This window comes from Microcaecilia unicolor, chromosome 4 (genome assembly GCF_901765095.1).
Source record: "Microcaecilia unicolor chromosome 4, aMicUni1.1, whole genome shotgun sequence".
In the NCBI taxonomy this organism is placed as follows: Eukaryota; Metazoa; Chordata; class Amphibia; order Gymnophiona; family Siphonopidae; genus Microcaecilia; species Microcaecilia unicolor.
In genome coordinates, this window is record NC_044034.1 from 2,365,041 (window position 1) to 2,387,036 (window position 21,996).

Consider the following 21,996-nt stretch of genomic DNA (forward strand, 5'->3'; position numbering starts at 1 on the left):
CTAGGTCTCCAGGCCTAATTCTTAGGTTTTGTTGAGTACCTGGGGTTGAGGGCTCTTCTTGAGCAAGTGCAAACCTGGTGGTGCCAGGTCCCTCCTTTTCTCCCCCCTCCCGCTGGCTCTGTTGAAAAAAAAAATTTTTTTTGGACGTACTTTAAGGGCGTTTATTTCAACGTTTATATCAGCATTTATTGCAGCTGCTCACTGGGACACCGGTTCGTTGGAGGAAGGAGCAGGTAATTTTTACCTTTTGTAGCGGGCAGGGGATTCCCCGATCAGTTTCCACGTGGCTTATGGCGTCGGAGGGCGAGGGCGCGAAGAATCGCTCCCCGGACCGCGTGTGCGCGTCTAGCGGGGATGCGGGGGTTTCAAAGCCTGAATCGCCCTTTTTGGGCGTCAGTTTGGAGTCCGGTCAGTGTCCCGGTTCTTCCTCCGGTGCGGCGGTTTTTCCTGCCATAAGTGCCCATCCCCCGCTGCTCGCCCCTTCCATTTTGGCCGGCCACTCTGCTCGGACGGCTTCTTCTTGGGCCGCCCTCGAGGTGGGAGACGTTAATGCTATGGTCGCCCTTGATTCGGGCGACGGCAAGAAAGCGGCCAAAGTTAAGCGCCGTTCTTCCCGCGCGGCTCCTTCTCGGAGTTTCGCGCCGGACACCATTTTGGATGCGCAGCATGTTTCTCCCCCGCTCTTGCGAGCGCCGGTTGACGGTGCGTCTAGGGCCATGGCCCAGGCTGCAGAAGTGCACAGTCTGGGGGGGTTTCTCCCCTGAGTTCATTTTGCTGCTGCATCGGGCTTTTCTTATGCAAAACGATGCCCTTGCTCCCCTGTCTGATAAAGGGGTTGAGGCCTCTAGAAGCAAACGCCCTCGGGTGGATTTCCAGGCCCTAGAGGACTCTGTCTCCTCTGATGTAGATGAGGGCAGCGTATCTGAGTTCTCCCAACGGTCCTTTGGGGATTCCTTGGAGGAGACAGATTCCCGCTCGGATGGAGCGGATGACCCCTCTGCAGCGCGGATCTTTCGCTCAGAGGATTTACCCAACCTGTTAGTGCAGGCCATGAGCATTTTGAAGATTTCCTCTCCGGAGGACGTCTCTCCCTCAGCCTCTGCTGGCTCTGCCATTATGCTAGGGACGAAGCGCCCGCCTAGAACCTTCCACGTGCATGAAGCCATGCACACCTTGATTTCGGCTCAATGGGATTTCCCAGAAGCGAGCCTTAAAGTGGCTAGGGCTATGTCCTGCCTCTATCCTCTGCCGGAAGGCGAACGGGAGGCCTTTCTTTGGCCTACCGTGGATTCCTTAATCACTGCGGTGACTAAGAAAACGGCGTTGCCGGTGGAAGGTGGCACGGCCCTAAAGGACGCCCAAGACAGAAGATTGGAGGCGGCTTTAAAGTCGTCCGAGGCGGCTGCTTTAAGTTTGCAGGCCTCAGTTTGCGGCTCCTAAGTGGCCAGGGCGTGCCTGATGATTGTGCAGCGGGCTTCCCCCTCGGATCCTTCCTTGAGGGCTGATTTGCCAGCCCTGGAATCAGGCTTGGCCTACTTGGCAGACTTGCTGTATGATGTCTTGAGAGCCTCGGCTAAAGGTATGGCTAAGACAGTCTGTGCTCGGCGCTGGCTTTGGCTGAAGCATTGGTCGGCTGACCACGCCTCTAAGTCTCGCCTGGCTAAGTTGCCTTTTAAAGGCAAGCTGCTTTTTGGGGTCGAGCTGGACAAGATTGTGACCGATCTCGGCACGTCCAAGGGCAAGAGGTTACCGGAGGTCAGGGCTCGGGCCAGTGGTGCCCGCCCCGGTTCCTCCAAAGGACGGTTTCAGGAAGCCCGTCGGTATCGCCCGGGCAAGTCGGGCTCCTCTGCCCCCTCTTCCTTCAAGAGGAACTTCTCCCCCAAGCAGCATTCCTTTCGCAGAGACCGCCGTCCCGGAGGTGCGTCCTCCGGTCCTCCCCCAGGGTCTCATACCCAATGACGGGGCCCTGGTCCATGGCCCAGAGCAGATTGGAGGACGCCTATCCTCGTTTCTGGGCGAGTGGACCAGGGTAACTTCAGACGCTTGTTGCTGGAAGTCATCAGAGACGGCTACAAGCTAGAGTTCTGCCGACCCCCGACCCTTAAGAGACGGGTTTGTGCACTCTCCCTGCAAGTCTCCGGTCAAAGCTGTGGCAGTGCAGCAGACTTTGGAATAAACTTCCTGAGCCCCTACGTCTTGCCCCATCCTTGGCCACCTTTAAATCTAGACAGCCCACCTCTTTAACATTGCTTTTGACTCGTAACCACTTGTAACCACTCGCCTCCACCTACCCTCCTCTCTTCCTTCCCGTTCACATTAATTGATGGGGGAGTTGGAATATATTGCACTAAATGAAAAATTAGATATAATAGGCATCTCTGAGACCTGGTGGAAGGAGGATAACCAGTGGGACACTGTCATACCGGGGTACAAATTATATCGTAGTGATAGGGTGAATCGGATTGGTGGAGGGGTAGCATTGTATATTAACGAGAGCCTTGAATCAAATAGATTGAAAATTCTGCAGGAAACAAAACACTCCTTGGAATCACTGTGGATTGAAATTCCTTGTGCAAAGGGGAAAAGGATTGTGATAGGAGTGTACTACCGTCCGCCTGGCCAGGACGAACAGACGGATGCGGAAATGTTAAAGGAAATCAGGGACGCAAACAAACTGGGCAACACAATAATAATGGGGGATTTCAATTACCCGCATATAGACTGGGTTAATGTAACATCTGTACACGCAAGGGACATAGGATTTCTTGATGAAATCAAGGACAGCTTCATGGAACAGCTAGTTCAGGAGCCGACTAGAGAAGGAAAAATACTAGACTTAGTCCTTAGTGGTGCTCATGATCTAGTGCAGGGGGTAACGATACGAGGGCCGCTTGATAACAGTGATCATAATATGATCGGTTTTGATATTGGCATTGAAGGAAGTGAAACTAGGAAATCAAGTACGCTAGCGTTTAACTATAGAAAAGGTGATTACGACAAAATGAGAAAAATGGTGAAAAAAAGACTGAAAGGAGCAGCTCACAGAGTAAAAAACTTGCATCAGGCGTGGATGCTGTTTAAAAACACCATCCTGGAGGTTCAGGACAAATATATTCCACGTATTAGAAAAAGGGAAAAAAGACTAAACGTCAGCCAGCGTGGCTAAACAGTAAGATAAAGGAAATCATTAGAGCCAAAAAACAATCCTTCAGAAAGTGGAGAAGAGAACCAACTGAAAGTAACAGGATAGATCATAAGGAATGCCAAGCCAAATGCAAAGCGGAGATAAGGAGGGCAAAAAAGGACTTTGAGAAGAAATTAGCGTTGGAAGCAAAAATACATAGTAAAAATTTTTTTAGATACATTAAAAGCAGGAAACCGGCCAAAGAGTCGGTTGGGCCGCTGGACGAAAATAGTGTTAAAGGGGCGATCAAGGAGGACAAAGCCGTAGCGGAGAAATTAAATGAATTCTTTGCTTCGGTCTTCACCGAGGAGGATTTGGGGGGGACACCGGTGCCGGAAAGAATATTTGAAGCGGGGGAGTCGGAGAAACTAAACAAATTCTCTGTAACCTTGGAGGATGTAATGGGTCAGTTCAGCAAGCTGAAGAGTAGTAAATCACCGGGACCTGATGGTATTCATCCCAGAGTATTAATAGAACTAAAAATGAACTTGCGGAGCTACTGTTAGAAATATGCAATCTGTCCCTAAAATCGAGTGTAGTACCGGAAGACTGGAGGGTAGCCAATGTTACTCCGATTTTTAAGAAGGGTTCCAGAGGAGATCCGGGAAATTATAGACCGGTGAGTCTGACGTCGGTGCCGGGCAAGATGGTGGAGGCTATTATTAAGAATAAAATTGCAGAGCATATACAAAAACATGGACTGATGAGACAAAGTCAGCACGGATTTAGTGAAGGGAAGTCTTGCCTCACCAATCTAATGCATTTTTTTGAGGGGGTAAGCAAACATGTGGACAATGGGGAGCCGGTTGATATTGTATATCTGGATTTTCAGAAGGCGTTTGACAAAGTGCCGCACGAAAGACTCCTGAAGAAATTGCAGAGTCATGGAATCGGAGGTAGGGTATTATTATGGATTAAGAACTGGTTGAAAGATAGGAAGCAGAGAGTAGGATTGCGTGGCCAGTATTCTCAGTGGAGGAGGGTAGTTAGTGGGGTCCCGCAGGGGTCTGTGCTGGGTCCGTTGCTTTTTAATGTATTTATAAATGACCTAGAGATGGGAATAACTAGTGAGGTAATTAAATTCGCCGATGACACAAAATTATTCAGGGTCGTCAAGTCGCAGGAGGAATGTGAACGATTACAGGAGGACCTTGCGAGACTGGGAGAATGGGCGTGCAAGTGGCAGATGAAGTTCAATGTTGACAAGTGCAAAGTGATGCATGTGGGTAAGAGGAACCCGAATTATAGCTACGTCTTGCAAGGTTCCGCGTTAGGAGTTACGGATCAAGAAAGGGATCTGGGTGTCGTCGTCGATGATACGCTGAAACCTTCTGCTCAGTGTGCTGCTGCGGCTAGGAAAGCGAATAGAATGTTGGGTGTTATTAGGAAGGGTATGGAGTCCAGGTGTGCGGATGTTATAATGCCGTTGTATCGCTCCATGGTGCGACCGCACCTGGAGTATTGTGTTCAGTACTGGTCTCCGTATCTCAAAAAAGATATAGTAGAATTGGAAAAGGTACAGCGAAGGGCGACGAAAATGATAGTGGGGATGGGACGACTTTCCTATGAAGAGAGGCTGAGAAGGCTAGGGCTTTTCAGCTTGGAGAAGAGACGGCTGAGGGGAGATATGATAGAAGTGTATAAAATAATGAGTGGAATGGATCGGGTGGATGTGAAGCGACTGTTCACGCTATCCAAAAATACTAGGACTAGAGGGCATGAGTTGAAGCTACAGTGTGGTAAATTTAAAACGAATCGGAGAAAATTTTTCTTAACCCAACGTGTAATTAGACTCTGGAATTCGTTGCCGGAGAACGTGGTACGGGCGGTTAGCTTGACGGAGTTTAAAAAGGGGTTAGATAGATTCCTAAAGGACAAGTCCATAGACCGCTATTAAATGGACTTGGAAAAATTCCGCATTTTTAGGTATAACTTGTCTGGAATGTTTTTACATTTGGGGAGCGTGCCAGGTGCCCTTGACCTGGATTGGCCACTGTCGGTGACAGGATGCTGGGCTAGATGGACCTTTGGTCTTTCCCAGTATGGCACTACTTATGTACTTATGTACTTATGCTTACTTTATTTATTTTTTGTCTATTACATTGTAAGCGCTTTGAGCAGGGACTGTCTTTCTTCTATGTTTGTGCAGCGCTGCGTACGCCTTGTAGCGCTATAGAAATGCTAAATAGTAGTAGTAGTAGTACTGATCCGCCTGGGTGCGGTCGTTCCGGTGCCAGAAGATCAGCTTGGCAAGGGACGTTACTTCATTTACTTTGTGGTACCAAAGAAAGGAGGTTCTGTGCGGCCTATCCTCGACCTCAAAGGGGTCAATCGGGCCTTGAAAGTTCGACACTTCCGAATGGAGACTCTGCGCTCTGTTATAGCGGCAGTGAAGGCAGGGGAGTTCCTGGCATCCTTGGACATCAAGGAAGCTTACTTGCATATTCCCATCTGGCCTCCTCATCAACGCTTTCTGCGTTTTGCAGTCCTGGGCCTACACTTCCAGTTCAGAGCCCTCCCGTTTGGGTTGGCTACTGCTCCGCGGACCTTCTCCAAAGTAATGGTGGTCATCGCGGCCTTCCTACGAAAGGAAGGAGTACAAGTCCATCCTTATCTGGACGACTGGTTGATCTGAGCCCCCTCTTATGCAGAGTGCGGCAGAGCTGTAGACCAGGTGATTGCTCTTTTGAGCTCCCTGGGGTGGATCATCAACTGGGAGAAAAGCCAGCTGCACCCGACTCAGTCCCTGGAGTATCTGGGAGTTCGTTTCGACACCCAAGTGAGCAGAGTGTTCCTGCCAGACAATCGGATTGTCAAGCTTCAGGCTCAGGTGGACCAGTTCCTAGTAGACTCTCCTCTTCGGGCTTGGGACTATGTGCAGCTGTTGGGCTCTATGACGGCCACGATGGAAGTAGTGCCCTGGGCCAGGGCCCATATGAGACCTCTACAGCTCTCTCTGCTGCAGCGATGGACTCCAGTGTCGGAGGATTACGCTGTGCGCCTTCCCTTGGATCCAGCGGTGCGCAAGGCGCTGAGCTGGTGGCTGAGGAAAGACAAGCTGTCCACAGGAATGCCTCTTTTGACCCCGGAATGGGTTGTCGTCACAACGGACGCCTCTTTGACGGGCTGGGGAGCCCACTGCTTGGGAAGGACAGCGCAGGGGCTCTGGTCTCCTGCAGAGGCAAAGTAGTCTATCAACCTCCTGGAACTCAGAGCCATTCGGTTAGCGCTTTTGGAGTTTCTCCCGGTACTGGCAGTGAAGCCAGTACGGGTCCTGTCAGACAATGTCAAGGCTGTGGCCTATGTCAGTCGCCAGGGAGGTACCAAGAGCGCCCCTTTAGCCAAGGAAGCCATGAAGCTATGCCAGTGGGCGGAAGCGAACCTGGAACAGCTGTTGGCGGCCCACATTGCGGGAGTCATGAATGTCAAGGTGGACTTTCTCTGTCGCCATACCTTGGATCCCGGAGAGTGGCAGCTATCGGCTCAGGCGTTCTTGGACATCATGAAACGCTGGGGCCAGCCGAGCTTAGATCTGATGGCGTCATCGGCCAATTGCCAAGTGCCGCGCTTTTTCAGCAGAGGACGGGACCCTCGCTCTCTGGGAGTAGATGCTCTTCTCCAACGGTGGCCAACAGGAGCTTCTCTATGTGTTCCCGCCCTGGCCCATGTTGGGCAGGGTGCTAGACCGGGTGGCAAAGCATCCGGGTCGGATAATCCTGGTGGGTCCGGACTGGCCCAGACGTCCCTGGTATGCGGACTTGATCAGGCTCTCGGTGGACGGCCCTCTGCAGCTGCCAGCGGTGCGGGGCCTGTTGCACCAGGGTCCCGTGGTGATGGAGGATCCCTCCCCCTTTGGTCTTACAGCCTGGCTATTGAGCGGCAGCGTCTGAGGAAGAAGGGCTTCTCAGACAAGGTCATCGCCACTATGCTGAGAGCGAGGAAGCGCTCTACTTCTACTGCTTACGCCAGGGTTTGGCGTACCTTTGCATCGTGGTGTGAGGCAGGCTCTCTTTCTCCCTTCACTGCTCCAATTTCTTCAGTGTTGGCGTTCCTGCAAGCAGGTCTGGAGAAAGGCCTGTCGCTCAGTTCCCTTAAAGTCCAGGTAGCGGCTCTGGCTTGCTTCAGGGGTCGCCTGAAGGGTACTTCCCTGGCCTCGCAGCCAGATGTGGTGCGCTTTCTCAAGGGAGTTAATCACCTACGCCCTCCTCTGCACTCGGTGGTGCCTGCGTGGAATCTCAATCTAGTGCTAAGAGCCTTGCAGAAGCCGCCTTTTGAACCCTTGTCGAGGGCATCTCTGAAAGACCTGACGTTGAAAGCAGTCTTTTTGGTGGCTATCACTTCAGCCAGACGAGTTTCCGAGCTCCAGGCGCTATCATGTCGGGAACCCTTCCTGCAGTTCACTGAGGCAGGAGTGTCTATTCGCATGGTGCCTTCCTTCCTGCCCAAGATTGTTTCTTGTTTCCATGTGAATCAGCAGCTCTGCCTACCCTCCTTTCGTAGGGAGGACTACCCAGAGGAGTACTCTGCTCTCAAATATCTAGATGTGAGACGAGTCATCATCAGATACTTGGAAGTGGCCAATGATTTCCGTAAGTCGGATCATCTGTTTGTGCTGTTCGCAGGTCCTCGTAAGGGTCTGCAGGCATCCAAGCCTACAGTGGCACGATGGGTCAAGGAAGCCATTGCAGCGGCTTATGTGGCCGCGGGGAAGATGCCGCCTATCCAGCTGAAGGCTCACTCCACTAGGGCACAGGCGGCCTCGATGGCAGAGGCCGGGTCCGTCTCCTTGGAAGAGATTTGTAAGGCGGCAACTTGGTCATCGGCTCATACCTTCTCTCGTCATTATCGCTTGACTCCTGGCTGCTTGGGCGGAGGCCCGGTTTGGAGCTTCAGTGTTGCGGTCATGGATTTCTATGTCCCGCCCTGGGTGAGTACTGCTTCGGTACATCCCACCAGTCTATGGATTGATCAGCATGATGATATGGAAGGTAAAATTATGTATCATACCTGATAATTTTCTTTCCATTAATCATAGCTGATCAATCCATAGCCCCTCCCAGATATCTGTACTGTTTATATTCTGGTTGCATTTCAGGTTCAAGTTTAGTCTTCAGTTCCTCTTCAGGAGGATCTTCGTGTTCAAGCTTTTTCGATTGAATTCTTCTGGAGTTGAAACGATTTTGTGTTACAGTGAGCTGCTGCATTCCTCTCCCCTCCGTTTTACGGGGCTGGATTGAGACCTAAATTCTGCCGGCGCTCCCTCCCGCTTCGTGCAGCTGTAGGGCAGCTTTGTACCCCTCCCGCTTCGGCGGTGTTAGGGTCAGTCAGCTCCTCCCGCGGTTGCGGTTGCAGGATAAGCCAGATCCCCCCGCATCGGCGGGGTGGTGTCCCTCCCCCGCTCCGCGGGGATGAGCTGGACGGATTCCCCTCCCCCACTTGTGTGGGGATGAGCTGGGTTAATTCCCCTCCCCGTTTCGGCGGTGGTGAGCTGGGCAGAGTGTCCCTTTGTGGGTGTAATTCTCTAAGTGCTGAGTCCTGCGGATGGAGCTTTGATATCGACATACTGAGGAGTTTCCGGCAGCACATGACCACATATAGGGAGGCAAAAGGATTGCTCTCTATCTCCACCTGCTGGTAGATGGACACAACCCACCAGTCTATGGATTGATCAGCTATGATTAATGGAAAGAAAATTATCAGGTATGATACATAATTTTACCTTATGTTTCTGTCTCTTGAGTGACGCTGGGGTATGATGGGTTGTCTTTCCATGGATAAGACAGTTACAGAAACATGATGGCAGATAAAGGCCAAATGGCCCATCCAGTCTGCTCATTCTCTGTAACCCCTAACTCTTCCTAAGCGATCCCACATGCTTATCCCATGCCTTTTTAAATCCTTTGTCCATGAGTGGCATTGGCGTAAGGTGTCTCTGAAAATGAGACTGGGGTAGGATGGGAGAAGAGGATGAGACTGGGGTAGGTGGAAAGGGGTGTGTCTTAAAGTGACAGTGGGGGGAGGAGAATGTGTACATCTTGACTCCTGCACTTCATATGCTTTCTTGCTGGTTTTATTTCAGGATTTTCTCTCACCCTAATGTGCTGCCAGTTTTGGGGGCTTGCCAATCGCCCCCTGCTCCTCATCCTATCATCATTACCCACTGGATGCCTTATGGATCTCTGTATAATGTACTTCATGAGGGAACAAGTGAGTGCTTCCAGGAACTTACATAGTAACATAGTAGATGATGACAGAAAAAGACCTACACGGTCCATCCAGTCTGCCCAACAGGATAAACTCATGTGTGCTGCTTTTTGTGTATACCTTACCTTGATTTGTATCTGCCATTTTCAGGGCACAGACCATAGAAGTCTTGCCCACACTAGCCCCGCCTTCCCCCAACGGCTCTGCCACCCAATCTCGGCTAAGCTTCTGAGGATCCATTCCTTCTAGACAGGATTCCTTTATGTTTATCCCACGCATGTTTGAATTCTGTTACTGTTTTCATCTCCACCACCACCCATGGGAGGTTGGAGTACAAAGCAGAGGAAGTAAAGAGGGTATTGGTGATGTGACACCCCATCTCTCTTTATCAGTGAGATTAGGTGGGTTGTGGAGATCTCTCCCTCTCTTTAAGTGTGTTTCAGCCTCTCATATACTATTTAGGTATCTTCACCCACATCCGCTTTGCTGTCTGCCAAACATTTTTTCCAATTGCAACACATCAGAAAAGACATTAAACATTTGCAAGGATATTTCAAGAAAAAAGTGGCTCCCAATGCCAGAACATCCGGTTTAAAAGGCAGAAAAGATTGAGTTGTGTGGAAAACGTCAGGAAATACTTGCATCCTTAATTCTACAAATGACGTTTCTTACAAGAAAAGCAAAGCTTGAAAACCAACAGGTCGCTATTCATAGTGATTTAACTGGCCAGAAACGGTTAAATTGTTTCTTCATGGTTAACTAGTCATTAATTGGTTAGCACCTATCTCAAAACAGGCTATTTTGGAGATGTTCCGGGGGGTGGAGTCAGCACTTAACTGGCCAAGATAAGTGCTTAAATAGGATCGCATAAAAGTCGGTCCGTCCTTTGTGTTGCCCCACAGCCCGCACTTAACCAGCTTTGCAAACCTGGAAATGCAGTGCAGAAACCCAGACATAATGCCAGCGACGATCAGCAAATGCTGAGCATCGCTGGCTAAATATAGGGCCACAAATTTTGTATCCACTCGACAAATGAAACCAGTAGGTTGCATGATCAGAAATCAAAACATTTCTAGTACTGGGAGAGCCAAGCACATCTGCTGCTCTTCACTTACATTGTCCACTTTGACTCTTTTTGAAACATAGTAGTTGGCTCTATTTTCACAACAGGTCAGGTTCCAGGTGGGGTGCAGATGTTGACTATTCCCTCTTGCTCCTCTGCTGAGGAGGAGAAAAACAGCTGCCCATAAGGCTGTGCCCCTCTCCTGCATGCAAACCTGACTGACGTAGGAGATCTGCACTGGACACTATAGGCTTGCGTGGAGGAGGAGGAGTGCATGGCCTGATTGCAGCTGCTTTGCTCCTCCTCTGCTGTTTACAGATTATGCTCTGGGGTAAAGAAAAATATTTGAAATAGTTTGTCCTGTGGTAGTGGTCCCGCAGGAATAGGGTTGTGCCATAGAGCATAAGGAAAGAGGAGCTAAGTTTGGGAATGTGCATGGAGAGAAACAAAAATACTGCATCCTTGCTTGCTGTGCAGAATTCTGCACAACATAGTCACATAGGACATGACAGCAGATAAAGATCTGAATGGTCCATCCAGTCTGCCCAACTATCACACCTATTATCAATTTATGATTAAATTAACAATGAATGTGATGTAGTTCACCAGTAATGTTGGAGATGACAGCAGGTAAAGACAAGCACGGTCCATACAGTCTGCGTACCAAGATAAACTCAGAGCATATCTACTATAATAATTTGCACCTCCAATGTTCTGAAGTTGAAGCCTGGTTCGTAATGTCTGAAGCTTTTATGGTGACGTCACTGTGTTGCCTGGGAAACTGCGACGCATCTCAAGCACGGGCCTACGGGTTCACAGTACTCAGAGTACATGCTGGGTCAACAGGCAGGCACAAAGAGTAGTCAGAGACCCAGGCAGAGTTCAGCAACGAGGAATCAAGCAGATAGAAAGCCATTAACAGGGCAAAACAAACACCTACCGAGGTAGAAGCAGAGTGCAGGAGGAGAGATCTGTAGATAAAGTGCTGAAGGAAGAACAGCCATAGGGCGCGAGGAAGGAGAGGAAATCATCTGGGCCAATAGAAAAGGATCAGAGGGAGGCTATGAAGGAAAAGAGACACCAGATTGGCCAGGAGAGGGGAGGAGCTGCGAAGACAGGAGTGGCGAATTCGGATGCATCAGGGCCGGAGGGAGGAGACAAGGGAAAGGAGACACCAGATTGGCTAGCAGAGGGAAGAGGGGAGGAGCCGCGATGACAGGAGCGGCGAATCCGGACGAGTCATGGCCGAGCCAGTGTGAGGCGAGCTGTGACGCAGACCACCAAATAGCAAAACAGCCCAGCCTGCGTGTGCCGGAGGTGCGCGCCGCGTGGCTACGGCAGCCCAGGCTCCGTGTTCCCCAATGACACCGCCTGGACAGGGGTAGGACGGAGGGGGCTCTGGAACCTTGCTAGTGCCCGTTTCCTTTCTGTTGGAAATGGGCCTCTTTTACTAGTGATATATGATTTGTATGCGTACTTGATCTTGAACTGTCCCTGCCATTTTCAAGACAGAGACCATAGAAGTCTGCCTGGCACTGGTTTAATTTTCATTGAAGCCCACGCCAGCCCAACCAGATCTGCCTAGCCATAATCGGGACACAGACCGTACAAGTCTGCTCGTCCCTATCCTTTCTTTTCCACTATTGGATTTGCCATCTAAGCACTGCTAAGTTTTATCTTGATTCCATATAGGAATCCTTTGTGTTTATCCCACACATTTTTGAATTCCGTGACTGGTTTTGTCTCCAACACCGCCTGCAGAAGGCATTCCAGGCATCCACCACCCTCTCCTGATGTTACTACTGTGTCATATCACCCTGTTCCCTCCTTTCCTGTAGGTTTACATTTTCAGGTCCTCAAGACTCTTCTCATGTGTCTTTTTGTGCAAACCCCATATCATTTTTGTTGCTTTTCTCTGAGCTGCTTTGTCTTTTTATGTCCTTAGCAAAATGCAGTCTCCAAAACCAAACACTACTCTGGAGCCTCACCAATGACTTGTAGAAGGGTATTAACATCTCCTTTCTTCTAGTTATATCTCTCTCTATGCAGTCTAGCTACCACCTTGCTACATTATTGAGATTCTCGGACACTGTTACCCCAAGTCCCTCAGTCTCATCTGTCTCTGACTTATATTCTCATACATTTCCTTAGGATTTCTGCAATGTGAGTGTATCACTCTACATTTCTTCACACTGAATTTTAACCGCCAGACCTTAGACCATTCTTCTAATTTTTGGAGATCTCTTCTCTTGTTTTCTACTCCTTCCAGTTGGTAATCTTCATGTCATCCTGCAAAAAAAACAAACCTTTTCCTTCTAATCCGTCGGCAATGGCACTCACAAATATATTAAATAGAATCGGCCTTGGTACCAATCCCAGAGACACACTTTTCCTTTATTTACTTATTTATTTGGATTTATTAACCACCTTTATGAAGATTCACACAAGGTGGTGTAGAGTAGGTACAGTTTGCTATAAAACGTACAATTTTGTTAACAGCATAAATATAAATACAATAAGTGAGGTAAACTTGAAAACAGTAAATTGAAACCTAATAATAGAACTACTGTGAAACAGTATCAAAAATACACACATTTAACAGCACTGGAATGTCAAATACCAGAGATATAATACAAGGTTAGGAAAATACTAATGATACATCTAATAAGCATGCATTTACCAGGTTCCATTTACCACCACACTCTGTTGTCTAAAAGTCAGCCAGTTTCCATTCCAGTCTTAACCATCTTGCTCAGCTTATTCATGAGCCTTCTGTGAAGAACTGTATCGATTGCTTTGCTGAAATCCAAGTACCTTACATCTAGCACATGTCGCCCAGTCAGAGTAATCAGATTTATTTTCCTTTGGTAAAAACATGCTGCCTTGGATCTTGCAACCCTTGGATTCTAAGAAGTTTACTATCCTTTCCTTCAGCAGCATCTCCATTAGTAAAACCACCAAAGTGAGGCTTACCGACTTGTAGTTTCCCACTTCTTCCCTGTCCCCACTTTTGTGAAGTAGGAAACAAACACTTGTTGCCAATCCGATAGACACTTTCTCATCTCCAGGGATGGATCTATTTATTTATTTATTTGGATTTATTTACCGCCTTTTTGAAGGAATTCACTCAAGGTGGTGTATAGTAAGAGTAAATCAAACATGAGCAATAGGCAATTACAGCAGTAAAAATATTCAAATAACAATGCAAAGTATGGCATAGTACACTACTTACAATGTCAACACAATACGTAATAGAATATTTTAATTGAAAGTGTAGGGTATAATGTCAGCATAATTATGTAATAGAACATTTTTATTTATTTGTTACATTTGTATCCCACATTTTCCCACCTGTTTGTAGGCTCAGTGTGGCTTACAATGGCTCCGGAGACGTGATTACAAACTCCGTTGTTAACAAATACAAGGTGAATAGTTTGTTTGAATGGAGCTAGTGTGGTTCACCCACACTAAGGGATCAAGTAACGGAAGGTTTTGTGTTATAGCCTTTTTCATGTGTTTCTGTGGTTGGGCATCTGTATTGGTTCTGTGGGGTATGCCTTTCTAAAAAGGTGAGTTTTTAAGTTTAGATGGTTCTTCGTGGTTTTCAGGTCTTTTGGTAATGCGTTCCATAGTTGTGTGCTTATGTAGGAAAAGCTAGCCGGTTATGTTGATTTGTACTTCAGGTCGTTACATCTCGGGAAGTGAAGGTTTAAGTATGTTCTTTGTGATTCAAATGTAGGTAAGAGAGTAAGAGACGTTAGAAAATAAGGTGACTAATTTAAAGAAAGGTGCACATGAGGTCAGAGAGATGATTAAATGTTATCTCAGCTAGGATAGGAGTGGATAAACATGTCCTGCTGCAGTATGTGCAAGTCGTGTCACTCCTAGTGTGTGAGTTAGAGTATGAAGTGTAGAAATATGCTTCACTTGCTCTCAGTGAAATACAGGCCAAGGGCTCAGGCTAAGAGCTAGGCCTCTAAGAATCAAAGATCACTTCTGACACAGATACATTTCACTGCAGCAACTGAGAGCAGACAGGAGGGGGAATCTGCTCTGTAAATAACAGCTGGATTGGCGCTAGCAAGAAAGTCACAGGCAAGGATGTTTTGGCTAGTGGAAGATAGTAGTGGGTCAGGTGCAAGTAGGGGGGGCTGAAGGGAACGAAATGACATGTGAAGTCATTAAATCACAGATGTTGACATCAACATCATTTGTTGGTACTTAGAGCTTGGGAACATATGAAGTCATTGTTATCAACCGATAATGGCCAAAGACTGCTGGTGAGAAAGTTAGGGTCCATAGGAATGAATGTACAAGAAAGGTATAAAAGAGGCGGTCTGCTAGGGTATCAGAGCAGAAGCAGAAGAGAGAAGACAGACTGCACCTGCTGAGTGTCGCGAAGCGCTGCTCCACCATGTTCCAGATATGAATGCCTAATTGCCTGTACTTCCTTTGGTGAGATGCTAATAAACTATCTTCTTGTATCCCAGTGTGTCGTCCTAATTGTTGACGGCGTTTATACTCAGTCTGTGTAAACAGGCGGAGAATATACAAGATGAAAGTAATTAACTATTTTCAGATCAGTAGAAACCTTATTGCCTCACCTGCCCCAAACTATAATACCATGGCCCTATAGCCTCCTCATAGACTCTACAATAAATAGGTAAGTACATACTGGGAAAGACCAAAGGTCCATCAAGCCAGCATCCCGTTTCCAAGGCCTGGTGATGAGCCAAGCTTCCAACCTGCTTCCTGAAATAGAGATAGTCTTGTGTTAAGCGAAGCCTTTCAGGCAGTGCATTCCAAAATTGTGGGGACTACTCGGAGAAGGCTTTCTTGCAGGTATCACATCGTGTAATGTCTTTTGTAGAGGGTGTAGTTAGTGATAGTCCTTGAGAGGACCTTAGTGTCCTTGGAAGTGTGTAGGGATCATCCTATTCTTCAGGTACTCGAGGCCATTTCCTTTAAGGGCCTTGAAGGTCAGACAGAGAGTTTTAAATTTAGCCCTGTATTGTACTTTCTTTTGCGAAAATGGTGTGATGTGGTCACATTGCTTGCAACCTTCTATGAGTCTTGCTGCACCATTCTGAATCAATTGGAGCTGGTACAGGCCCTTGTAGTCAGACCGTAGTGTAATGCATTGCAGCAATTCAGTCTTCAGATCGAGTAACCAGTTGACTGCTTCCATAGGGGATGGATTTGAGTAGGAATTTTGGGCATTGATTCAGGGAGCAGTTGGCTCAGGAGCATTTCAACAGCAGTGATCGTACATCTTCCACTGTTAGTGGTTGAAAAGATTCCCAGTTTTGAGTCCTTGGATTGTAGGATCTCCAGCAATTGAGGCTGAACTATGGGTTGGACTATTTTTTCCTCTGTTAGAGTAGCTTTAGATAGTTCAGACCTAATTTGGTGGATCTTATTGGCGAAATGATCAGCTAGGTCTTAGGCGTTGGGACATGTTTTCTGTGAATGTCATCATCCTTAGTGGAAGCTAGTTTTTTTTTTTTATTAAGTAAGAACATAAGCATAGCTTACAGTTTCAGGAATTCATAGATCGCTGATTAGGAGGTCACCGGGTAAAGATTATACTAGTATTAAAACTAGCTGGGCGCAGGATATTCTGCAATGCGCAGTAGCGCTGAATTCCCCCAGGAGTTCTTAAAGATGAATGTGTGCCTTTCTCTTTTTAGATGTCTGTATCATCTGTAAAGTTCATATATCATGTTCCTTTCTAGCTAATACACGCATTATGAGTCTGAAAAGAATTCAGTTTTCTATCAGCAACCAGTGCATAAGTAAAACTCCTCAAGTCAGATTGTATGCTTTTAAAGAACAGAAACAATGTAAGTAATGTATTTTATGTTAACTGTGTCAAATAGACTGAATGGTTTATCTTTTAATCTCCCACCTTTTAGATTTGTGGTTGATCAAATGCAAGCAGTGAAGTTTGCACTGGACATTGCTCGGGGGATGGCTTTCCTGCACACCTTGGAGCCTCTCATCCCACGGCATTATCTGAACAGCAGAAGCGTCATGGTGAGACTCAAAATCTAGCACAGTGCTTCTTGATCTATATTTCATGGAAAACTTTTCAGGTGTGTTCAGTCTTCACGTGACATTGAACATAAGGAGTGGAGGCGTAGCCTAATGGTTAGTACAGTGGGCTTTGATCCTGGCAACCTGGGTTCGATTCCCACGGCAAGCTTCTTGTGACCTTGGGCAAGTCAACCCTCCATTGCCCTAGAGGACTCACAATAAGTTTTTGTACCTGAGGCAATGGATACACTGCTGTGTACGTCAAACATTGATAACATAGGTTTTAACTTGTGCAAAAGGTGAAGTTGTGAAAAAGAGAATAACCTTAAATTTCCAAGTTTAATTATTAAAGACTTATACTATACTCCGCCCATCAAGTAATATCTGAGTGGCTTACAATAGAAACTAAGAAAGGATAGAGAGTGCGATAGCAACTGACTGAGGGAGGAGGGAAAGAACTAAATGGTAATAGGAAAGTTGGGGGGGGGGGAGGGGAAAATTGTGATGTCCAGGACGCTGCCAATCCAACTGAACGTGGAGAGGTGGGAGATGATTCTAATTGTATGCATCTGTGAATAGAAAGGTTTTTAGATAGATTTAAAATAAGTCATAAGTACATAAGTATTGCCACACTGGGACAGACCAAAAAGGTCCATCAAGCCCATCATCCTGTTTCCAACAGTGGCCAATCCAGGTCACAAATACCTGGCAAGATCCCCAAAAACTCAATACATTTTATGCTGCTTATCCCAGAAATAAACCGGATTTTCCCCAAGTCCATTTTAATAATGGTCTATGCACTTTTCCTTTAGGAAGCTGTCCAAACCTTTTTTAAACCCCGCTAAGCTAACTGCCTTCACCACTTTCTCTGCAACGAATTCCAGAGTAATTACAGGTTGAATGAAGAAAATGTTTCTCCAATTCGTTTTAAATGTACTACTTTCTAGCTTCACTACATGCTCCCTAGTCCTAGTATTTTTGGAAAGCATAAACAATGATTCACGTCTACCTGTTCCACTCCACTTATTATTTTACATACCTCTGTCATATCTCCCCTCAGCTGTCTTTTCTCCAAGCTGAAGAGCCCCTATCCGCTTCGGCCTTTCCTCATAGGGAAGTCGTCCCATCCCCTTATCATTTGGTCGCCCTTCTCTGTACCTTTTCTAATTCCACTTTGTCTTTTTTGAGATGTGGTGACCTGAATTGAACATAATATTTGAGGTATTATACGTCCTCATTTTGTTTTCCATTCCTTTCCTAATATATCTAACATCTATTTGCTTTCTTAGCCGCCACAGCACACTGAGCAGAGAGTTTCAATGTATCATCAATGACGACTCCTAGATCCGTTTCTTGGTCAGTGACTCCTAACGTGGAACCTTGCATGACGTACCTATAATTCGGGTTCCTCTTTCCCACATGCATCACTTTGCACTTGCTCACATTAAACGTCATCTGCCATTTAGATACCCAGTCTCCCAGTTTCGTAAGGTCCTCTTGTAATTTCTCACAATCATCTTGCGATTTAACAACTTTGAATAACTTTGTGTCATCAGCAAATTTAATTACCTCACTAGTTACTCCCATCTCTAGGTCATTTATAAATATGTTAAAAAGCAGTGGTCCCAGCACAGACCCCTGGGGAACCCCACTAACTACCCTTCTCCATTGAGAATACTGACCACTTAACCCTACTCTCTGTTTTCTAACTTTTAATCAGTTTTTAATCCACAATAGAACACTACCTCCTATCCATGACTCTCTAATTTCCTCTGGAGTCTTTAATGAGGTACTTTGTCAAAACGCCTTCTGAAAATCCAGATACACAATATCAACCGGCTCACCTTTATCCACATGTTTCAAAGAAATGTAGTAGATTGGTGAGGCAAGATTTCCCTTCACTAAATCCATGTTGGCTTTGTCTACAATGCAATCTTTTTTCGCAGCCCTCGTTATCCTTCCCTTATCAGCGCTTTGCATTTGACTTGACATTCCTTATGCTGTTTCTTATTATTTTTCAGTTGGTTTCTTCTTCCATTTTCTGAAGGATGTTTCTTTTAGCCCTAATAGCTTCCTTCACCTCACTTTTTAACCATGTAGCCTTTCTTTTGGCTTCCTTCCTCATTTTTTAATACATGGAAATAATTTGCCTGGGCTTTCCAGGATGGTATTTTTGAACAGCCATCCACGGCCTGATGTAAAGTTTTGACACTTGCCGCTGCTCCTCTAAGTTTTTTTTTTTTCACTGTTCCTCTCATTTTATTTATTTATTGCATTTGTATCCCACCTTTTTCCCACCTATTTGTAGGCTCAAAGTGGCTTACAGAGTGTGCTTATGACATAATCAGTTCGTGTTAACAGGTACATTTCTTATAGTTTGAATGTTGGTAAGAGAAGATAAGCATAGTCGTTTCATGATGACAGGTACCATTCTTGCTATTCAAGATTGGGTAGGGGAGGATAGACGGAAGTGTTTAGGTAAGTTAGAGGTGAACTGTGGTAATTGTGTGATTGTTGAAGTAGTTTGTAGGCTATATATTTTCCTTGTAGGCCTTTTGGAAGAGATGAGTTTTCAGAGATTTGCGGAAGTTAGTTCATTTGTCAATAGCTTTCAGTCTGTAGGTAGATCATTCCACAGCTGCGTGCTCAAGTAGGAGAAGGTGGTGGCATGTGTCAGTTTCTATTTCAGTCCTTTGCAGCTTTGGAAGTGCAAATTGAGATATTTGCGGGATGATCTTACAGCGTTTCTGGGAGGCAGGTCCACAAGGTTTAGCATGTAGATTGGGGCGTCTGCGTGTATAATTTTGTGTACTATCGTGCAGATCTTGAACTCAACACGTTCTTTGAGTGGGAACCAATGGAGTTTCTCTCTTAAGGGTTTAGCACTTTCATATTTATTTTTTCCAAATATGAGTCGGGCAGCTGTATTCTGGGCTGTTTGGAGTTTTTTAATAGTTTGTTCTGTGCAGCCGGCGTATAGTGCATTGCAGTAGTCCAGGTGACTTATTACCATTGACTATACCAGGGTGCGGAAGATAGTCTCGGGAAGAAAGGTTTTACTCTTTGAGTTTCCACATTGATTGAACATTCTCTTTGTTGTATTCTTCACATGAGTATCAAGTGTGAGGTTATCGGTCGATAGTCACTCCAAGAAGTTTTAGGTTTTGCCGCCAACGGGAAGAGAACAGTATGGTGTGGTTATTTGGAGTAGGGTTTTTGTTGTGTTGTGAGGTTAGTACTAGACATTGTGTTTTCTCTGTGTTGAGTTTCATAGTTTATCATAGTCTCCTTTTGAAAGTTAAACGCTAAGTGTTGGATTTCCTGTGTAACTTACTCCAGAGCTAATATCAAATCTGATCATATTATGATCACTCTTATCAAGCGGCCCCATCACCATTACCTCCCGCACCATATCATGCGATTCCTCCCTAAAGACTAGGTCTAGAATTTTTCCTTCTCTCGTCGGTTCCTGTACCAGCTGCTCCATAAAGCTGCCCTTTACATTTACCCAGTCAATATCTGGGTAATTTAAATCACCCATTATTATGCGTTGCCCAGTTTGTTTGCATCCCTAATTTCCTTTAACATTGTCTGCATCCGTCTGTTCATCCTGGCCAGGCGGACGGTAGTACACTCCTATCACTATCCTTTTCCCCTTTACTCATGGAATTTCAATCATAGGGATTCCAAGATGTGTTTTGTTCCTGCAGAATTTTCAATCTTTTTGATTCAAGGCTCTCGTTAATATACAATCCTACCCCTCCACCAATTCGATCCACCCTATCACTACGATATAATTTGTACCCCACTATGACAGTGTCCACTGGTTATCCTCCTCCCACCAAGTCTCAGCGATTCCTATTATATCTAATTTTTAATTTAGTGCAATATATTCTAACTCTCCCATCTTATTTCTTAGGCTCCTGGCATTCGCATATAGACATTTCAAACTATGTTTGTTGTTCCTATTTACATCATGCTTTGTACTTGACAGTATTAATTTCAATCTTGTCTGATTTTTATTTGAGCCCTCTAGCTAAATTAACTTTTTGAGATACTTGCCTTCCACTTTGCACACACAGTGACCTTCCAAAGAGATGACACAAACTATTTATAAACTTGTCCATCCATACCTAATGAAAAATTTATATCCACCGAGTCAAAAGCTCCAGAAACATCCAAAGATACGAGACAAAAACATAAATTCTCATCTTTACCCTTTCTAGTTATATCTGCTTTCAAAAATTGAGAGTCTCAACCCCCATGTGCTTGCCTGAATCCGAATCAGGGCCGTGCCTAGGGTCTCTGGCGCCCCCCTGCAGCCTATCAGTTGGCGCCCCCCCCTGCAGACTATCAGTTGGCGGCGACGGCGCCCCCCCCCCCCCCCTCCCGTGAAAATGATCGCTCACCACATGCCACACTGACAGGAATTGTCAGCAATATTCTTAGAAACAAATTGCTATACATTGCAAAATAAGATAGCAGATGTAAATTCTCAAAGGGGACATATTCCAAACACTAAAATTAAAATAAAATGATTTTTTTTTCTACCTTTGTTGTCTGGTGACTTTCTTTTTCTGATCATGCTGGCCCAGTATCTGATTCTGCTGCTATCTGTCCTCTTAACTCCGTTTCCAGGGCTTCCTTTCCATTTATTTCTTTCCTTTCCTCCTTCATTTCTGGTCCTCAGCTTCTGCCTATTTTCTTCATCCATGTGCAGTTTTTTTCTCCTCTCTTCCTTTTCCCTCATTTCATCTCCTTCATCTCTCTTCCCTCCCCTCTCCTATGTCCAGTGATTCCCCTGCCCTCCCTGAGCCCTGCCCTCCCAATCCATGTCCATCATGCTCCTCTGTCCCCTGCCCCCTCCATCATCCCTTTCCAGCAATTCCCCTCTCTCCCTGAGCCCTGCCCTCCCAATCCATGCCCATCCATGCTCCTCTGTCCCCTGCCCCCTCCATTCATCCTTTTCCAGCAATTCCCCTCTCTCCCTTCCCTGACCCCCCCTCGCATCCATGCTCCTCTCTCTCCCATGTCCCAGCCTGGCCCGCCCTCTTCTCCCCCCCCCTTCGCATCCATGCCCCCCCCCCTTCGCATCCTTGCTGTCGTTTCTCCCCTGCCCTCCGCTCCCATTGTTCAACTGCCACCCTCTTCTTTCCCCCAACATCCCTTTTCTTTTTTTTTTTCTTTTTAAATTTACCTCCGTGGCGGCGGTTCCGGCAGTGCAGCGCCAGGGAAAGAAGCGGCGCTCCCGACGTCTAGCCTTCCCTTCGCTGTGTTCCGCCTTCTTCTGACGTCATCCTTGACGTCAGAAGAAGACGGACACAGCGAAGGGAAGGCTAGAGACGTCGGGAGCGCCGCCTCCTTCCCTGACGCTGCGCTGCCGGAACCGCCGCCACGGAGGTAAATTTAAAAGAAAAAAAAAAAGAAAAGGGATGTTGGGGGAGGGCGAGCGAGGTGAGCATGGTGCGGCGGCGCCCCCCAGAGGGAAGCGCCCCCCTGCCATGCTTAC

General features: G+C 46.6%; 1 protein-coding gene across 1 annotated transcript in view; it reads left to right on the forward strand.

The window, feature by feature from the left end:
- The window catches only part of LOC115468241 (integrin-linked protein kinase), a 134,754-nt gene that overhangs the window by 99,550 nt on the left and 13,208 nt on the right, over positions 1-21,996 (forward strand). Inside the window, exons 9-10 of the mRNA XM_030199781.1 lie at positions 9,264-9,395; positions 16,367-16,487. Of these exons, the coding sequence (XP_030055641.1) occupies positions 9,264-9,395; positions 16,367-16,487 (253 nt within the window). The remainder of the gene's footprint in view (positions 1-9,263; positions 9,396-16,366; positions 16,488-21,996) is intronic.